Genomic DNA, 18699 nt, shown 5'->3' on the forward strand with positions numbered 1-18699 from the left:
ATAAACATGATATAAACATGATTTCTAGTCGTGTTTTCTTTTGGAAGGCAAAAACAAAGTGGTTTCGCTTTCTCAAAGAAACAGTGTCACACACCACGGTCTAGAGTGAGCCGCGGTCTAGAGTGAGCCGCGGTCTAGAGTGAGCCGCGGTCTAGAGTGAGCCGCGGCCTAGAGTGAGCCGTGGTCTAGAGTGAGCCGTGGCCTAGAGTGAGCCGTGGTCTAGAGTGAGCCGCGGCCTAGAGTGAGCCGCGGCCTAGAGTGAGCCGCGGTCTAGAGTGAGCCGTGGTCTAGAGTGAGCCGCGGTCTAGAGTGAGCCGTGGTCTAGAGTGAGCCGTGGCCTAGAGTGAGCCGTGGCCTAGAGTGAGCCGTGGTCTAGAGTGAGCCGCGGCCTAGAGTGAGCCGTGGCCTAGAGTGAGCCGTGGTCTAGAGTGAGCCACGGTCTAGAGTGAGCCCTGGCCTAGAATGAGCCGCGGTCTAGAGTGAGCTGTGGTCTAGAGTGAGCAGTGGTCTAGAGTGAGCTGCGGTCTAGAGTGTGCTGCGGTCTAGAGTGAGCCGTGGTCTAGAGTGAGCTGCGGTCTAGAGTGTGCTGTGGTCTAGAGTGAGCAGAGGCCAGAGGTCTAGAGTGAGCCGTGGCCAGCTTGAGTGAGTAGAGGCCAGAGGTCTAGAGTGAGCTGCAGCCAGCTTGAGTGAGCAGAGGCTAGAGGTCTAGAGTGAGCCGCGGCCAGCTTGAGTGAGCAGAGGCCGGAGGTCTAGAGTGAGCCATGGCCAGCTTGAGTGAGCAGAGGCCGGAGGTCTAGAGTGAGCCATGGCCAGCTTGAGTGAGCAGAGGCCAGATGTCTAGAGTGAGCCGTGGCCAGCTTGAGTGAGCAGAGGCCAGATGTATAGTGTGATGCGGTGTAGACTTGAGTGAGCAGAGCCCAGAGGTCTAGAGTGAGCCGTGGCCAGCTTGAGTGAGTAGAGGCCAGAGGTCTAGAGTGAGCTGCGGTCTAGAGTGAGCCGTGGTCTAGAGTGAGCCGTGGTCTAGAGTGAGCCATGGTCTAGAGTGAGCCGCGGTCTAGAGTGAGCCGCGGTCTAGAGTGAGCCGTGGTCTAGAGTGAGCCGTGGCCTAGAGTGAGCCGTGGCCTAGAGTGAGCTGTGGTCTAGAGTGAGCCGTGTTCTAGAGTGAGCCGTGGTCTAGAGTGTGCTGCGGTCTAGAGTGAGCCGCGGTGTAGAGTGTGCCGCGGTCTAGATTGAGCCGTGGTCTAGAGTGAGCCACGGTCTAGAGTGAGCCACGGCCTAGAGTGAGCCGTGGTCTAGAGTGAGCCGTGGTCTAGAGTGAGCCGTGGTCTAGAGTGAGCCGCGGCCTAGAGTGAGCCGTGGCCTAGAGTGAGCCGTGGCCTAGAGTGAGCCGTGGTCTAGAGTGAGCCGTGGTCTAGAGTGAGCCCTGGTCTAGAGTGAGCCGCGGCCTAGAGTGAGCCGTGGTCTAGAGTGAGCCGCGGCCTAGAGTGAGCCGTGGTCTAGAGTGAGCCCTGGTCTAGAGTGAGCCGCGGCCTAGAGTGAGCCGTGGTCTAGAGTGAGCCGTGGTCTAGAGTGAGCCGCAGCGCTGAGTGAGCCGTGGTCTAGAGTGAGCCGTGGTCTAGAGTGAGCCCTGGTCTAGAGTGAGCCGCGGCCTAGAGTGAGCCGTGGTCTAGAGTGAGCCATGGTCTAGAGTGAGCCGCGGCCTAGAGTGTGCAGTGGTCTAGAGTGAGCCACGGTCTAGATTGAGCCGCGGACTAGAGTGTGGCGCGGTCTAGAGTGTGCCGCGGTCTAGATTGAGCCGCGGTCTAGAGTGTGCCGCGGTCTAAAGTGAGCCGCGGTCTAGAGTGAGCCGCGGCCTAGAGTGTGCAGTGGTCTAGAGTGTGCTGCGGTCTAGAGTGAGCCATGGTCTAGAGTGAGCCGCGGTCTAGAGTGAGCCGTGGTCTAGAATGAGCCGTGGTCTAGAGTGAGCCGTGGCCTAGAGTGAGCCGTGGCCTAGAGTGAGCCGTGGTCTAGAGTGAGCCCTGGTCTAGAGTGAGCCGCGGCCTAGAGTGAGCCATGGTCTAGAGTGAGCCGTGGTCTAGAGTGAGCCGTGGCCTAGAGTGAGCCGTGGCCTAGAGTGAGCCGTGGTCTAGAGTGAGCCGTGGCCTAGAGTGAGCCGTGGCCTAGAGTGAGCCGTGGTCTAGAGTGAGCCGCGGCCTAGAGTGAGCCGTGGTCTAGAGTGAGCCCTGTCTAGACTGAGCCGCGGCCTAGAGTGAGCCGTGGTCTAGAGTGAGCCCTGGTCTAGAGTGAGCCGTGGTCTAGAGTGAGCCGTGGTCTAGAGTGAGCTGAGGCCTAGAGTGAGCCGTGGTCTAGAGTGAGCCATGGTCTAGAGTGAGCCGCGGCGTAGAGTGAGCCACGGTCTAGAGTGAGCCACGGTCTAGAGTGAGCCGCGGTCTAGAGTGAGCCGTGGTCTAGAGTGAGCCGTGGTCTAGAGTGAGCAGAGCCCAGAGGTCTAGAGTGAGCCGTGGCCAGCTTGAGTGAGTAGAGGCCAGAGGTCTAGAGTGAGCTGCGGTCTAGAGTGAGCCGTGGTCTAGAGTGAGCCGTGGTCTACAGTGAGCCGCGGTCTACAGTGAGCCATGGTCTAGAATGAGCTGTGCTCTAGAGTGAGCCGTGGTCTAGAGTGAGCCGTGGTCTAGAGTGAGCCGCGGTCTAGAGTGAGCCGTGGTCTAGAGTGAGCAGAGGCCGGCTTGAGTGAGCAGAGGCCAGCTTGAGTGAGCAGAGGCGGGTGGTCTAGAGTGAGCAGAGGCCGGCTTGAGTGAGCAGAGGCATTAGGAAGCGGATATCGTCCTCTTTTGGAAGGCCAAACAAAGTAGTTTCGCTTTCACAATGAAATACACAGCATCTATACGACATGGCGGCTGTGGGAACAACAATACTACAACGAGAACAAAAGTTAAGCCTTCTTTCTTTGCATGAACACCTGGGTGGAGTTATGCAAATCTTCCCACATACTGACATAGAGATGTGGGGGAGTGTTAGAATGAGCCATTTCGGGGGGTGTGGATGAGTGTTAACTTTTATAAAGAATATCTCTTTGGATTTGAGACTTTAGTCTTTGCAACTTTACAGATCTTCTTTATTCACCAAGAGCTTGTAACACTCCAAAGACAAAGGAAAAATTTAAATTGCATCATATGACCCCTTTAACGTCATTCTATGGTCAAATCATTATTGCACAGAAACCTCCAAAACTATAGTTAGTTGAACGTGATAAAGCACACCTGTAGGACACCTGTGTGATGAACGGAATTCATTCATACACTAAACATCACAGCAGATCATGCTTAAAATTTATTTGAGTCACATGTGTTTCAGAGTTTTAAGAGGTAAGCATGCAGCTGCTGAGCAAATTCTGACTAAATAAAACAATAAATTTTTAGTAAAGCATATTAATTCACATGCAGGTGCCATAAAAATTCAGTCAGCTCAACCCTGAGAAACTACTAAGCTTAATTGATAATATCATGTATATTTAATGATGTTTATATTTAATGAGGTATTTAAGCAAAATATAAAAGTGTAAAAACCTCTACTTAATATTAGTAGTTCATTCTGCTCAGAACTATGGTTTGTTTGGGTTCAGTTGACGTGAGATTTGATTAAGATATTTAAGTAACTCGTTTATGAAAGTGCAACAAATTTCCTAAATATTTTCAGTAATGAGTATCTCTCTCTAAAAATAAAAAAATAAAAATAAATAAAAAAAATAAAATAAAAAAATAAGGGCTCCTGAACATAAATGTCATTCTTAAAAAAATGTCTACCATAATTTAGTTCCAGATGCTGCCCTGTTTTTGTATTTTGTCATTGAATGCAATGAAATGAAACAGTGACAGATTTATGCAATTTCAAAATGTAAAATATTTTATGATGTTAATATTTAATACTGCAGTAAACATAAAAAGAAGATAAGACATGACAGTCTCAAATTAGCATTTACATTACTTACCATATGTCTACAGTAAATGCTAGAGCCTTCAGATACTCATTATCTCTTGCAATGACACCAGAGTCAAACTAATAGTAGTATGGACAATGCTGTGCAACAGTGACAGCAAAATGCATTTCTAGGAAACACTGATCATTCAATTTCTAGCAAACTGACCTTTGATACTATGTAATTCTTAGTTACTGAGTGATAACTACAATATTTGAAACTCAAAGATAAATGTGACTGAGGCATTTTTTTTTTTATAACCAAGGAGAAAATATACTGGCTTACACCATTTGAACACAATGAAACATCTGAATCACTAATTCACATGCATCTTTACATTTTATTCCACCAATAGCAGAAATTAATAAAACTAATTTTTCAAAACATTATTTGTGCACTTTTACAGTGTGCATGAGCCTCACAGGACACACGCTGTGGGTGAAACGTTAGAAAACGCCCTTTCAAATTCGTCATCAGGCCTGTTCATCAGCTCTTCATGGTTGTCCTGACAAAACCTTAATAGGCTGTGTTTACACCTCAGATGTGCAGGATCAGCACACACCAGCATCATCACACTACACCACAGTGACAAACTGTGCTTGAGTTCAAAGGAATTTCCTCAACCTTCATTTAATTAATTTGAATTATTACAATATACACATTAAGTACTAAAATGTATACAAAAAAAGCAAAATGTATATAAAAATAAAATAATATTGACAGCTGGACATACAAAATCAATCTTATTCATTTTCAAAGATAAAGTATAAAAATTCAAGTTCAATACAATAGTATAATTAGGCCAGTTGTTGACAATACTATAAAATTTATATTTTCCTGATTAATGATCACTTTACATTGACTGAAACAAAAAAATCCAGAAAACTGTTTCTGCATTAATATCTGTACGGTACATTTTACCTTCAATTTGCAGAAGCAACAACATGATCAGTAAAAGGAATCAAATCTGTTCTCACTTTAGTGCAGGACTGCTTACACTGATATTTTAGGCCAGTGTTTGGCTACACATCATGAAAGATACTATAAACGTGTGGCTGTGATTGTGTAAGGCAGTGAAAATGGAGAAACTGGTGCTTGTCTTCTTTTACACTCAAGTTGCTGCCAGAAGTGTATCATGAAAGATAAACCTTTTTTATTTTTTTTTATTTTTTTTTTTTTTTTTTTTTTTTTAGGGAGGAAACAGTAATGTAATGTGCTGCCTACAAGACAATGACTGCACCCACGCGAAACTGTAGTGAGGGTACTTACAATATAATATCTGAGCTTTCTTTCACTGCAGTCCTCAGACACAGACAGGTTTCTCTCCACTTCTTGCCTGACACCCCTCCCTCTGGAGAACAGATCTGGCCAAAGAGCCCTGCTGAGCTGTTCATCGGCCGCCCTGGAAACTCCCACACCACCGGCGAGAGCAATGTGTACAGACTGTACAATACAGAATATTCTATTGGGCATGCAACAACAGCAAAGCTTCTTTGGAATGCATGCATTACCAGTGCAACATGATTTGCTTGTATGCATTTTTAAATGTAGTCACATTCTGTGTGTGTGGGTGGAGTTTTATGGCGATACAGAAGAAATATCATGAATTCGGTTGTCTCTGGTGGGCCGATAGCAGCCCATCCCCCTCTCTGAGAGCCCAGACTGTCTGGGGAAGGGGAGGAGAGTCTGCCAGACAGCCAGTCACTGAGTGCATCAGGCCACATGGATCACCTTTCAGCACGCTCTGGAGAGATGCGCCTGTGTGCATTCATAATCAAAGAGTGACCTGGCACACGCACAATAAGTTACTGTCACCATGAGGCATTTTGTACATTGACCCGCAGACACTTAAACCTGCTCAGATATAAATGGTCACATACAGTAAGCAACGCGCAGCTGCTGTTACGTGTGTAAAAAACAAAACAAAAAAAATTCATTGAGGCAAGTAATATGTGCTTTGCAAGTCCAAACAGACAAGGCAGACGGTTCAACTGGAGCACAGGGGGACACGCCCACTTATGCAAATGAGAAAGCGAGTCAACGGCGCAGTGTTTAGAGTTCAGTTCCAGCTGAGTTTATTTCCTTTATGAAAAAGTTCTGTACAGGAGCATATGAACAATCTGACAGGCAGTGACTTGACACGATAAGCTGGCATGTGTTATGGCATGATTAGACAAAACATGATTTCTACACAACATATTGCACAGAATGGATGAAAATAAAGTTAATATATTTCAACTGTATAGCCTATATAAAAATCCTTAACAAGCATCTTGAAATTAAGTAGGCTAAGCAAGGGTGTATAAAGGTGCCTGTCAAGATAAAACGCAACAACATAAACACACAATCGTTTTGCCTATGATACAGCTGTACAAAGATGCTTTTCCCTTGTTTTATTTTTTTATGCCTTTTGTTTGTTTTGTTTTGTTACACAACAGCTATAAACCTGAATCGGAAATACAAATCTATGCACCATGCCTTAAGATACTAAAACAATTATCTATACTTATCCGACAAGTAGAAAAGATTAAATATTCAAATACAATGAGGAACGCAGTACATAATCGTCGCGCAACTCAAATGAACCATTTGAATATGCGTAACGATTTTCCATCCAGTGGTTTCTCAAGATATAAAACGCCAAGAAAATCGCTCGTTTTAAAGCTACAATCGGTTTAATTCGGCACGCTCAGAGAAAATGTAAAAACGAAGCACATGTTGGCTTGAACTGGGTTGTGTGCGTGCGTGTGTGTGTGTGTGTGTGTGTGTGTGTGTCTTTAAGACGCCTGCAGATCGAGACTGTAAACATGAGACAAGAGGTCGATTCAGACACCGACCCACCTGGCTCTTCAAATTAGAAAATCCAAAACACCGATCGACACCCCCCATTTATATATATTTGTACAAAAATACACTGAGAAAATAATCAAACGTTTCCTCTCTTTAAGTGTCAAAAGTCTACATTTAAATATAAAAACAAAGGTTAAAACTTTAGCCCTTCTTCGGAGAAGGAGACAGACAGACAGATGCGGGGGTTCTTACAGGAACATAAAAATAAGACGAACTGTTTGGCCAGTATATAAATACATCCATATAAAAATGGCATCTGAAGAACACAGAATAATAAAGAGCCATGACGAAATTAACAGTTTTTATCAACAGCTTCGGGAACTTGAGCGTTTTGGTCCTGGATTGTAGAGAGTAGTATATAAAGTTCAGCACAGATCTGAGTTTGTGTTTGAATCCTGAAGGTAAGAATGAAAACAGCTGGTGAATTTTTCTCCTGCGAGTAGGAAATCAAACATAGCGCCATCTATCCATTTAAATGATCCTAACGCTAGTTGAACTGTTCGACAGTCTTACAGAAATCTCAACACAAGAGAGGACACATAACATGCGTTCTTTTTCCCCTTTTTCTTTATGTAAAAACGGCCTGCCTTTTGTCAACCCACCTTGTTAATAAATCCGCCGCGCTGAAAATCAGCCTACATTTCAGTACCTCTTTAAACAATCAAGTCCACAAGGCGAATGGTTACAGTTCATAAACGTCTCTTTTGAAGTAAAAATGATTAAACAGACGACCAAAGCCCGCCCTCGTGTACGTGCAAATCAATCACAGTTTTCCAGTTCAGAACGCGTTTTCTCAAGCACTCCTCGTGAGATTCTTCCTCTAGTCTCGCGCCGAGCACGGGGAAATGACTTCGGCCCTCTCGCGATTAAATGTTTCACGGGCGCCTTTACTTTTCCATCCTGTCAGCGTTTCACCGGAGCATCGTAGCTTTGTTTATCAGCGCGTTGCCAGGCGAGAGCTTCACACGGTGGCGTATTTTACAAACAAACACACTTGTCTGTTATCCCTTCTGCTCAGTGTTCTTCCTCAGACGCATTTCCCCTAATTCAGCACGTGAGCTGTGAACACCAAGTTAGAGATGGTGGACTCCAGCCAGTCCCCTGAAATCATCTCGCTCACCTCGGGCGTGCAGTAGTCGGGGAACTCGAAATGAGAAGCCCCGGACTCGAAGTGCATGTCGAAGTCTCTGTCCAGCACCGACGAGCCGATGCTGCCCATGGACATGCTGTCAAAGCCTGGGCTCGGGTTAATGTCCGGCATGTCGTCGTCGAGCTCCTCGTCGGAGGAAGAGGAGAACTGCGACGAAGAGGAGGAGTGTGACGCGGATGGAGTGGGAGAAGTCGCCCGCATGGTGGTGTACCGGTGGCGGTCCGAGGACGCGCTGCTGGGGGAATCGGCGCCCTCCTTGCCGCTGCTCGCGCCGTCCTCGTACAGACTCTGCAGCTCGCTGAACTCGGCGGAGCTGCTCAGGGTCGGGCTGGCGGGCACGGCTGCCGAGGACGGGGTTATGCCGCTGCTGCTTCCGAAAATGTAAACCCGCTTTGCCTTCTTGTCAGGAATCTGCTTGGAAGCCGACGCTGACTTGGATTTGTAGAGAGAGTGGTGATCCGCGGGTCCCTGCTCGGGAAACGCTGCCTTCGCGCTGCCCAGAACTATTCTGTGCGGCTTGCTCGTGGATCTGGGGCTCACGCTCTTCTTTGAGGCTGGTTTCGAGCTGGAGCTGCCGCTGCTGATCTTCTCTCCCTTCTCGCTCGGTTTGGGGCTGCTCGACTTCACCTTTTTTCTCGGCCGGTACTTGTAGTCGGGGTAGTCTGCCATGTGCTTGAGCCGCAGCCGCTCCGCCTCTCGGATGAAGGGAATCTTGTCGCTGTCTTTCAGGAGCTTCCAGCGCTTGCCGAGTCTCTTGGAGATTTCCGCGTTGTGCATATCCGGCGACTGCTCCATGATCTTGCGCCTCTCGATTTGCGACCACACCATGAACGCGTTCATTGGTCTCTTGATGTGACCGCTGGGGGTTTTGCACCAGCCGGGGTCAAGCTTGTCCGCGCCGGACTCCGTGGAGCCGGAGGTGGGGGAAGAAGCCATATCCAGATCCAGCGCGCCGGAGTCGGACGAGTCCCCAGCAAACAGCGCATCGGGATTCTCCGTGCTGTTTGTTTTCTGGACCATTGCTACACCAGTCTCTGTGTGAGTGTGTGAGAGAAAGAGCCTATGTGCACTCTCAAGTCAAACGTGTCGCTAAAGAAAACTCAGTCTGATAATAGTCCTGAGGAGAGCTGGTGCGCCACACACGCGCTTTCAGTCGTGCTCAGTGCGGTGGCTTGGCGTGTCTAAAGGTTCTGTTTCGTGGCTTTACAATACAGTTCACGGAGCGGATACAGTGTCCGATTTCCACAGTGTCCTTGCATCCAGTAATAATGTTGTAACAGTCGAGGAGCAGTTGAAAGTTTGATTATGAGCGCAGCTATGCGAGGGCTCAGTGTTAGTGTGTGCGCTGCGACGCAGCAAAGCTCTGTTCGAGTTTCGGAAGATATCTGACGACTCCTGCATATCCTTCCCCTTCAAACCATGCGGGAAAACCAGGATGTGATGCTAGCACAAGTGTTAGTCTCTTAAAAGCAGTCTGTAAGTTTCAACAGACTTCTATTCTGCCTCATGCGGCTTTATCCGTTTCCAATGGTATAATAGCGACGGCGGCCGGCCAATCAGCTGCTGTCTCTACCCTTCCCCGCGCCAAAGACACGCCCACTCTATTTTCATTGGCGCAAAAAGGAATCTAATAATAATCAGCGCGTGCAATGAGGAGCTTTGGGTCTGACCTCATTCCAGTGTAAGCGACAAACTTAGTTTTAAAGGTACACGCTGATGTGTATTTTTTATTTTATTTTATTTTTGCATGTAGACAAGGGAGGGGTGATCTTTTAATCCTTAGAAATAAAAACGCATTCTGCTTGGAGTTAGAGAACAAATCTGGATATGTTCATATCAGACTGACAAGCACTTATTTAAAGAAACAAAACAACATGAAATAGCCAATACATCAATATTAATGAAAGAATACTGCCCATGAATAATTGATAGCTTTAAACTGACTTTCTGTGTAGGCTATAATAATCAATATCTGCCATCAAGCTATCGCTCATTTCTCAGGCTCAGGGCTGTGTTGGGTGTGCAGTGGCAGGAGTGAGTGAGTTCAGTCTGCAGTCTGTGCGCGTTAATGTTGTGGCTGATTCGGAAGAGGGCGGAGCCTCTGAGCAGCCGGGCGGTCCTTCGTCAAAGAGCGCACGCCCCGAACCCCAAACAGAAGAGGCAACGGCAGCAGTGTTCGTTTTCTAATAAGTCAAGGCTAAGCAGCACTCTCTAGATTCTGAGAGATCTTAAGGCGCTGAACGCGCTGGAACAAGTTTGCATCTATGTCAGCAGTGGTTCATAGAGCCCGTGCATGTTCTAACCGGGACCGACAAGAGCCCACCGAACCCCCCGCCGAGGAAACACTGGACTGCAGTGACGCTAGATGGCAGAGTGGAGCCAGGGGACGCAGCTCGTTGCTGTTAATGCAACAGAATGTATATTTGTCTAAGAATTACATAACGACCATCCGACAGAACGGTTGGCCTTACATCCTTGTTGTTGTTTACCCAAAAACACAAGCTCAGGCGTGAGGTCCTTGGAATAATGTCACGCTCCTCACTTGGCTGTAAATCAGCAAAATAATGCAAGTGAAGGCTTCACTGCGTTTGTGTTCATGGGTCATGAGTAGAATATTAATTGTTCAAACCCTCTCAGGAGCCATGAAACGATACGACACATATCAGATCGCAGGAAACCAGCACGCTAAAACACGTTTCTTTCATACATGACAGAATTACATCACGCTTATTGCTTAGTTTAGAAATAAAACATGACTGTTTATCTCTAACGAACCTTTAAATAAAATAAAATATAACCGTTATATGTATTTCTATGGGTTTTGTTATTTTTTTTTTGGTGTGAATTATTTATTTTTCGGTTCTGTGCTGCTTTTCAAAACATTGTCTTTGATTAAAATGTAATAAAGCACATCTATAAGTAATGATGGACGTGTGTAAATAATGATAAGAATACACCTTATCTCTACACACGTGGGGTGTAACTTGCATTACTTTATGACTGGTGTTGCGCGTGGCGCAGCTGTAAACGTGCTGATGGCAGACCAGCAGGTGCAGGTGCAAACCAACACAATGATATGTGAAGCCTACTATCGCATTTATTGGCAGTATTATTGCATGGACACTGGCATATCCAGTTAGTGACAATCAAGAATAACATAGTTCAAGTACGTGGACTTTTATTTTTATTTTTAAGGCACATATGTAAACTTAGTCAGCCATTCATTTAAAAAATAAATAAATAAATACATTAGCAATGTTTACACAAACAAATACAGCCTTATGCATTTTATTTAATTTTCAAGTGTATATTTTTCTGTGCTGCAACTGGTATTCTGGTAAAAAAAAAAAAAAAAAAAAAAAAAATAGTGTTTTAGCCATAAGGCATGCTAAATAAAAGTATAAATAAAATTTGAAATATGTAGTCTCTACATCAATTCAAGGTCATAAAAACTGCAGGCAAAAATCTGAAAATGCTGTTTTAGATGAAGTTTAGACTACAGGCCATTACTGCTATTGCTTGACATGTAATGTCAAGTTATTTCACTTCATTCTACGGTTCTGCACTGCACAGCCAACACTTCTAATGATTACTGGTGAATAATTGATCTGCTCTGAGAACACATATGCAGAGTGCATGTGTGCACAGCGAGATCCATGTACTTCTCTGAACTGAGTGTTTAGACACAGACACCTTGCGTATATGTAGGTCACACATGTACATAAATCTGTGTCACGCACTGACAAGAAACAGCACATCTGCTGCGCTATAGTGAAGATATTGATCATCATATCATGCAAAGTATATTTGAACAGCTGCTTCAGACGCATCTTATCTTATCGGCCGAGCAGCTGTCTGGTGATGCCCGGTTAATCATTCAAACACAGATCCCAGCATGCCTATTGACAAGACTTTTGTTGTCAAACTTTGATTTTGAAAGTTCAGTAAGGGTAATGGGAACATCCATTGGTGCCAAGGTTGGATGGAAGTGAGACAGACAGAGATAGGCAATGAAAGATTAGATTAGATGTTGGTCTTTTTATGGGCCTATGCAGAAGGCTGTCTCTCATGTATTTAAATATAACATAATTTTAAAAAGCTTTAAAGCATCAATAGTTCCCTATTAAAAAATCCCTATTACCTGTTGATAGAGAGGATTTAGTCAGGCAGCTAGAATCCTCAGGGACGCGTGAATTACAAACACACACACACTGCCTCGGTCCTAAACCCATTGGAGAGATGTTTGGCTGCCTTTTGGAAGAGTCTGCAGTGATTCCCCTGTGGTTTACGTCCATACATACCACAGCTCACTGTTCCCTGGGGCGCTCTGAGTGTGACAGAAGAAGGTGGCAGGCGTCCAGATGAAGCTCTTGTTTTGAGCTCACTAATGCAAGTGCATGCACTGCGAGTGGGGCGACCCGGGTTACAGACACACCTGATCCAGTGCATGTGATGCTGACACCTGCAATGACAAGCAGAGATCAAATGCTCAAGTTCTGTGATTTTGTGACCAGTGAAATATGTAGGATGTAATTCTGTTCAATGTAAGACCAACTTATACGTCAAAGGCTCTTGGATTCTCTGCAGACCCACACCACCCTAAAATACAATCAAATTAGAAAGAAGTGTAAGAAAAACACAATGAAAAAAGCTTTCCCTTGTGGAATAATTGCACGGAAAACAGAAAAAAAAATTGTGCTTATTTCCAGAAAAAAAAAGGCAAACAAAATATCAATAGATTTCTGGAAGAGCCTGCGAATTGACACATTTTCCAGTGAAACAGCAAAGTGACTCAACACCAATTACAGGCAAACGTCAAGCTCTTCACACCTGATGGCAGGGGAGAGACTGAAATGGAGAAATAAGGGTTAAAGTATGTGTGTTACTGAAGGAGAGGAACCTCGTAATCCATCTGCTTTCAATTTACCGCCTCAATTTGCCTTTGTATTTAACATGAACGTTAAGGAAATGTGTATGCAAAACACTCAGCACTGTCTGGCCATCATGTTTTGTTATTGTGTTTGGAAATTGGGGCAGATGTGTTTGCCATGCATTCAAAAGCAGAAATGAAATTATGAAGTGGAATTAACGTCATCTTCTTCCTCTTCTTATGGCAGAAGTTTTCTTTTCAAATCTATTGTTATGTACACCTGTCTCATCTGACAGTATGTAAACTTGATCATACCGACAAACAAAAATGGAAGAATATGCCTTCAACACAACTAGCGTGAGAGTAGACAACACTTGTGACTTCTGTAAGAAACTCTGTGTACATTTACACGAATTAATTCAGCAGATGATTTCATTCATAGCAGCTCATAATTTAGAGACTTGGCTGATCGGGAAGCGCAGGGAGATCGTTCCACCGCAGAGGTACAGTGATTTTTTCCAAAAGCTTTATTTTGTTAGTGTTCACTGTGAGTTTGAAATATCTAGAGATTCAGTGATGGCTTGATTATAGTATAGTTCTGTTGGTGCTAAATCTGTTTCTTTAATAGACAAACACCTTCAGAGCTGTCTATTTAATGCCCATATGTTGATGATATATACAGTGTAATGTTATGAAACACCAAACTAGAATTGTGTGAGTAGACTGCAGAAACTGAAACCTGCCTTTGAGCAAGGTCTATAAAATATTGATTTGCACTAAATGCTGCTTTACATCTCTCCTGTGTACATGAGAAAGTGTGATAGTATATAAGCAATTCACAATTTTCAGAGGAAATTCAGGCCTTTTAATTCATGTATTGAGTATGAAACTGAGCGGTGTTGTTGAGCAGGTGGTGTTGGCCAGACAAGGCAGGTTTTTTGGTCAATTACAGAGGCATATGGTGTATTAACACCTTCACCTGTCCACAGCTCTTCAGAAGTGACCTTAGAGCACTGAGCAATTACCAGACCGCAGTCTTTCCCCCATTCAGCCTGTCCGATGAGCGTTCACTCTCCTGCGTTGGTCTTGACCTTACGAAAGTGCGTGGGTTTCAGACAATCTGGATGCTGTGAGGTTTAGACGGATCATGTGCTTGGGTTTTTTTCAGACAATCTGGATGCTGTGAGGTTGTGGTTTGTTGCACATTGGAAGAGCACGGAAGGTTCCTCTCTGTGTTTTATAGATCAGACTAGAAAGGGGTAAAGGCAGTGTTGTGAGAGTAATCAATGGCCAATCAGTTGTCCTATAAAAATCTGTCTATAGTGTTGATGGCCTAGGTGTGACCAGACACTGTTTCACCCTGCTGACATTCATGTTCTCCCTGCTTTTCCATGTTTGGTAAAGAGTGGTGGAGCTGGACACCGGTGAGTAGCTGTCAGAGACTGTCACTGAATGCAAGAAATATTCCATCTCATATTCAGGGAGACAGAGTCTCCCTATAGATATCAGCGCTATCAGAAGCCCGAAGCCCCGGCGCACATTCCTGTGTCAGGACCGGACCGGACAGTCGGATGCATTGGCCAGGGATTCGCTGTCCTTTCATTCTCTGTGTCTGGGAGGACGCTGAGCGGTGGCAGATGTGTCTGCTGATCCGTGATCATTGGGCTGCTGCGGCTCTGGTTTGCACGGGTGTCTCTGGGCAGAGTCGGACTGCTCGTGTTTCGCTCCTCTCTCCCCTCAGACGCACTGCGGCAGCCACTGCACACACACACACACACACACACACACACACAAACACACTCACTTCTGTTTTTAGGAGGGAGGGAGTGGGACGGCTCTCTTGTCTTGTCTCTCCCAAACTATTCCTTCTTCAAGTCTCTTCTCGCTTAGAAGGCTTTCTTCGGAGAATGCGAACATGCCTGGGAAGTTTGGAGGCAGATTTCTGAAAAAGCTTGGATCTATAACCTTGGTTTCCATGAGGAATACAGCATTTCCCCAAATAGTTTGTGTGCTTGCAGCAGATCCAAGAGGAACAAGCGTTCGAAGCAGGGAAAGCATTGTCTTTCGTCTGTGTGGCACTGGATTGTCGCGATAGACTCGGATAGCGTTTCTGCTTCAAATTTAAGGCTTTGACCACAGGCCTCTCCCAGCTGGACCTATCCCGTTCTCGGACACATGCGATCATACCATAACTGGATAATAGATTCCCGGAGTCCTGCTTTCAGCGGGTGAATCGGGTAGAGAGCTGCCCCAGACAAGCTGACCTAAATCGATCCCAGCACTGTCTGGAAGCGGCGAGCGAGAGAGAGCGAGGCGCAGCTGCACAGCTCCTTACCAGCGGATCTGCTCTCCGCCAGCAGCATCATGTGGAGAATCCGAGGGACTGCAGACTCTCTCTCTTGCTCTGTTTTCCTGAGCTGCTGGAGGGAAACTGGCACGCCTTGCCACATCTCTTGGGGATCAGCTCCTTTCCAACTGTTTCTTCCTCGTCTCCTCCAGCAGTGATCAATCAGTCAGGCTCTGGCAGCAGTTTCATGGTGAATTAGTTGCTGCTCTGAGCCGCTCTTATCAGCCGGCGCTGGGGGAACACATCTACCTGGACTGGGACGCGGCCGCGCCGAATACCTACCTACCCCCCCGTCTGCGCCTGTGTAGCTGTGAGCGAGGGACGGTCTGGGCACGACAAGCAGAGCGGATTATGGCAGGAGTGTATCCTTCTGCTCTCTTCCCTCTCCACCTCCTGTTTTTACTGTGAGTGTATTATGCTTATGTCTCTCTCTCTTCCTCTCTCTCCCTGACACACACACACTCATCTGTTCTCTCTGTGCTCATCTCAGTCTCTGTTGGCTGATCTGTGAAGGGTGTTTTGCGGCTATCAGAGATTATATTTTTACAGGAGCTCAGAAAGCGTGATGTAAACAGCAGCAGGAATCAATGGGCAGCAGTTGCTCTTTGTATCTAAATGCTATGTATTCAAATAACTAGTTTTACTACAACAATGAAGAAAATCTCCTCACCTGAGACAGCAGTTGCAGAAGTTTGAACATAATGAAAAATGTATTGTATTTTAGTTACTGACATGTTTATAAATCAATTGATCGTTAATGAGAGATTGTACATCTAAAATATATTTTGCCAATTTTAATCCTTATTCTGGTTACAACTGAACACATTTTAGAACATCAGACGTGCATGTTGTTCTTATTGGCATTTAAAAGCATGATTTTTATTGCAGTTCCCTGCGATTAAGACATTGATCATAAGCCATATATACAGACAGTCAAAAAGAGAAACGTTAGATGCAGACATGCTGAGTTAGATACTCTGTGTGTTCAGTTACACTTCAAATGATAGAAATATGGTTCAGTTTTCTCGGCCATATATCTGATCTCTGAATAGTGTTGTAATGTGAGATTTCATTGGGTTTTTAAAGTGCCTTTTGTTTTCTCATACATTTCCATGTACTTTGTATTAAAGAAATGCACTTAATTTCATGAAATAATTATGAATAAAGACAGTTGAAATGAAATGTTGCATGATGTTTCTTTATGTATTCTGTTCAGTCTTGTGTCTCCAGTAAAATGTACCACAGTGCTATTATTCAGGATTTGAGTTCTCAATTTGAGTTCTCCTAAATTGTTGAAATGAAAATTTTTTTTCATTAAAAGTACCAAAGGGTAAGCTATGCACCCATTCTGATCTAACATACAAAACGTGGTAAAATGTTTCACAGTCTCATCTCAGTCCTTCACCCTTGAACTGCATCCGGATCATGTAAACGGATAAATCAAGCGTTCTGGATAACAGCGACTGTATTAGGCATCATAATTACAGGCGCTCTATCTCTATCACACACTCAGGTGATCGTAATCCCACCGGCCTTTCTGATGCCATGTATCTTATTATATCTGTATGAGCTAAAGCTTGTCCATCACATTAGCTCATCTTGTGATTCAGACTTGAAATCACCTGATTGGTCGCCCACTAAATGCTGGAAATGTCATGCAGGATGGTTGTGATTCTGTTCAGGTGTTTTGCAGTGGGACTCGTTGAGTGTGATAGTATCATCATGGTATTGTGGCATGTTATGGCAAGTGCATAATTTTTACGTTTAAATTTTTCTCACTATGAATAAGACACGATCAGTTCTCATAAAAAGCATAACTCTGTGATGCATAATTTGTAAACATTGATCTGTATTTTGATCCTGATCCTGAACAAAACAACAACACTGACTCAACTAACGGAGTGAGATTATGACAGTCTTGACGAAGGTGAAGGATATGTTCAGGAACACCTTTTAAAGATTTGCAGTTCTGTTTGGTGACTATAATTGTGCAAAAATGATTTCATATTTAAGCATCTAAATGTCAAACATAGCATTATGCATGCAAGCAAATCATCTGAAACGGACATCTGTGTTTGCATGAATTATATGCACACTGTTTGACGATTTCCATCCAATAGCAAATGTCACATGTACGGCTGTATGCACAGACCACAGTCTCTAAATCCCTCTTCTCAGATTAATAGAAATACTTTGACATTTCAGTAAAATGTCCTCACATCATGCCAGCACATAATGAGCGTTCATCACATCCCATACAATGAATGAGTATTTTATCATGTAAAAACGAAACACCTCCACTGGTGGAATTGGTTTACGTGACATTTAAAGAACACAAGTGTAATTCTGATGTTGAATGTCATGTTTTTGGCTTGAGACATGCTTATGGATCAATATCTGAATAAACAAGCCTTTGGTTTCATTACACTCTCCTGTCTGCTTTTTTATGTTTTAAAACATTGGGAAATAGCAGAACAGTTGACATGCTCTTGCGAAAGATGGCAGGGAAATGTGACGAACAGCAGCATGATGATAAATCAGATTTTCTTGTTTGCATCAGACGTTCTCAAACGGAATGACTAGTGTCCGTCAAACGTGAAATTAGCGTCAGCGCTGGCAGTGAGTCTCTGCGCTCAGCTTATGCTCCTCTGGACGTGATGCTTGTTTATCATTCAGCACCGTCTGAAAAAACACGACCTGTCACTCACATCCGAGCTTTCAGCCTTGGCTTCATTTCAGCAGCTGTAGCCGAGCTCTGTCAGATCGTGCCAGTAATCACATGGCAGCAGTAGACGCTATTAAAGCACTGGGATTTCTAAAAAGAGTTATGTGAGATAGTTGTGGAGTGAAGAGGTCAAAAGATTTAGAAAGTGGAACTGAAAAGAATAATACTTTTTTACAGAATAATACTATTTTGCCAATACATATCGGCACACAGGCCTTGCTAAAAGTGGAAGTGAAAGAAACTTTTTTTTTTCATTTTCATTAATGCATATATGTGTAAATATTTTTAACTTATTTTTCTCATATATTTTCTTGGTTTACTCTTTTTTTTATGTTTTTATATTGTTTTGAATAGGATGTTGGTTTGACTTTCACCACAAAAACAGAAGCTGTTGTGTGTTGTGTGATTGTTCCTGTGCCATGCTGTGATTGGTGGATACTATTCCATCTGACTTTCCTGTTGGTTAATTGTAAGTTTGAATCTTGTGTTGTTTTGTATTTAAATGAGTTTATTTTAGCCCTGATGAAGGCCTGTCTTCCAAAACTGGACCTGAAAAGAATAATACTTTTAATTTTGAACAGTATTAATCTTTTTAGTTCCACTTTCTGATTATTTTGATTTCTCCACTCCACAAGTGTTACTGATATTGCTTTAAATGCCTTTGGTGCTTTGTTTTATGCAAGTTGCACTAGAATAACCACACAAAAGCTTTGCTAAAAAAAAGCACTGGAAATAGCAGACATGCAAACTGCTCACATGCAGCCTTCGTGAATATAAGTTTGAG

The 18699-nt window shown here is 44.3% G+C and overlaps 1 protein-coding gene across 1 annotated transcript; it reads right to left on the minus strand.

The window, feature by feature from the left end:
• Nucleotides 1-7256: 7256 nt before the first annotated feature.
• On the minus strand, nucleotides 7257-10673 carry sox4b (SRY-box transcription factor 4b). The gene has a single exon (XM_042755516.1). The coding sequence runs from the start codon at nucleotides 8991-8993 to the stop codon at nucleotides 7866-7868; it is 1128 nt and encodes a 375-aa protein (XP_042611450.1). The 5' UTR covers nucleotides 8994-10673; the 3' UTR covers nucleotides 7257-7865.
• Nucleotides 10674-18699: the final 8026 nt, after the last annotated feature.

The sequence above is a fragment of the Cyprinus carpio genome, unplaced genomic scaffold (assembly GCF_018340385.1).
Source record: "Cyprinus carpio isolate SPL01 unplaced genomic scaffold, ASM1834038v1 S000006714, whole genome shotgun sequence".
NCBI classification, from domain to species: Eukaryota; Metazoa; Chordata; class Actinopteri; order Cypriniformes; family Cyprinidae; genus Cyprinus; species Cyprinus carpio.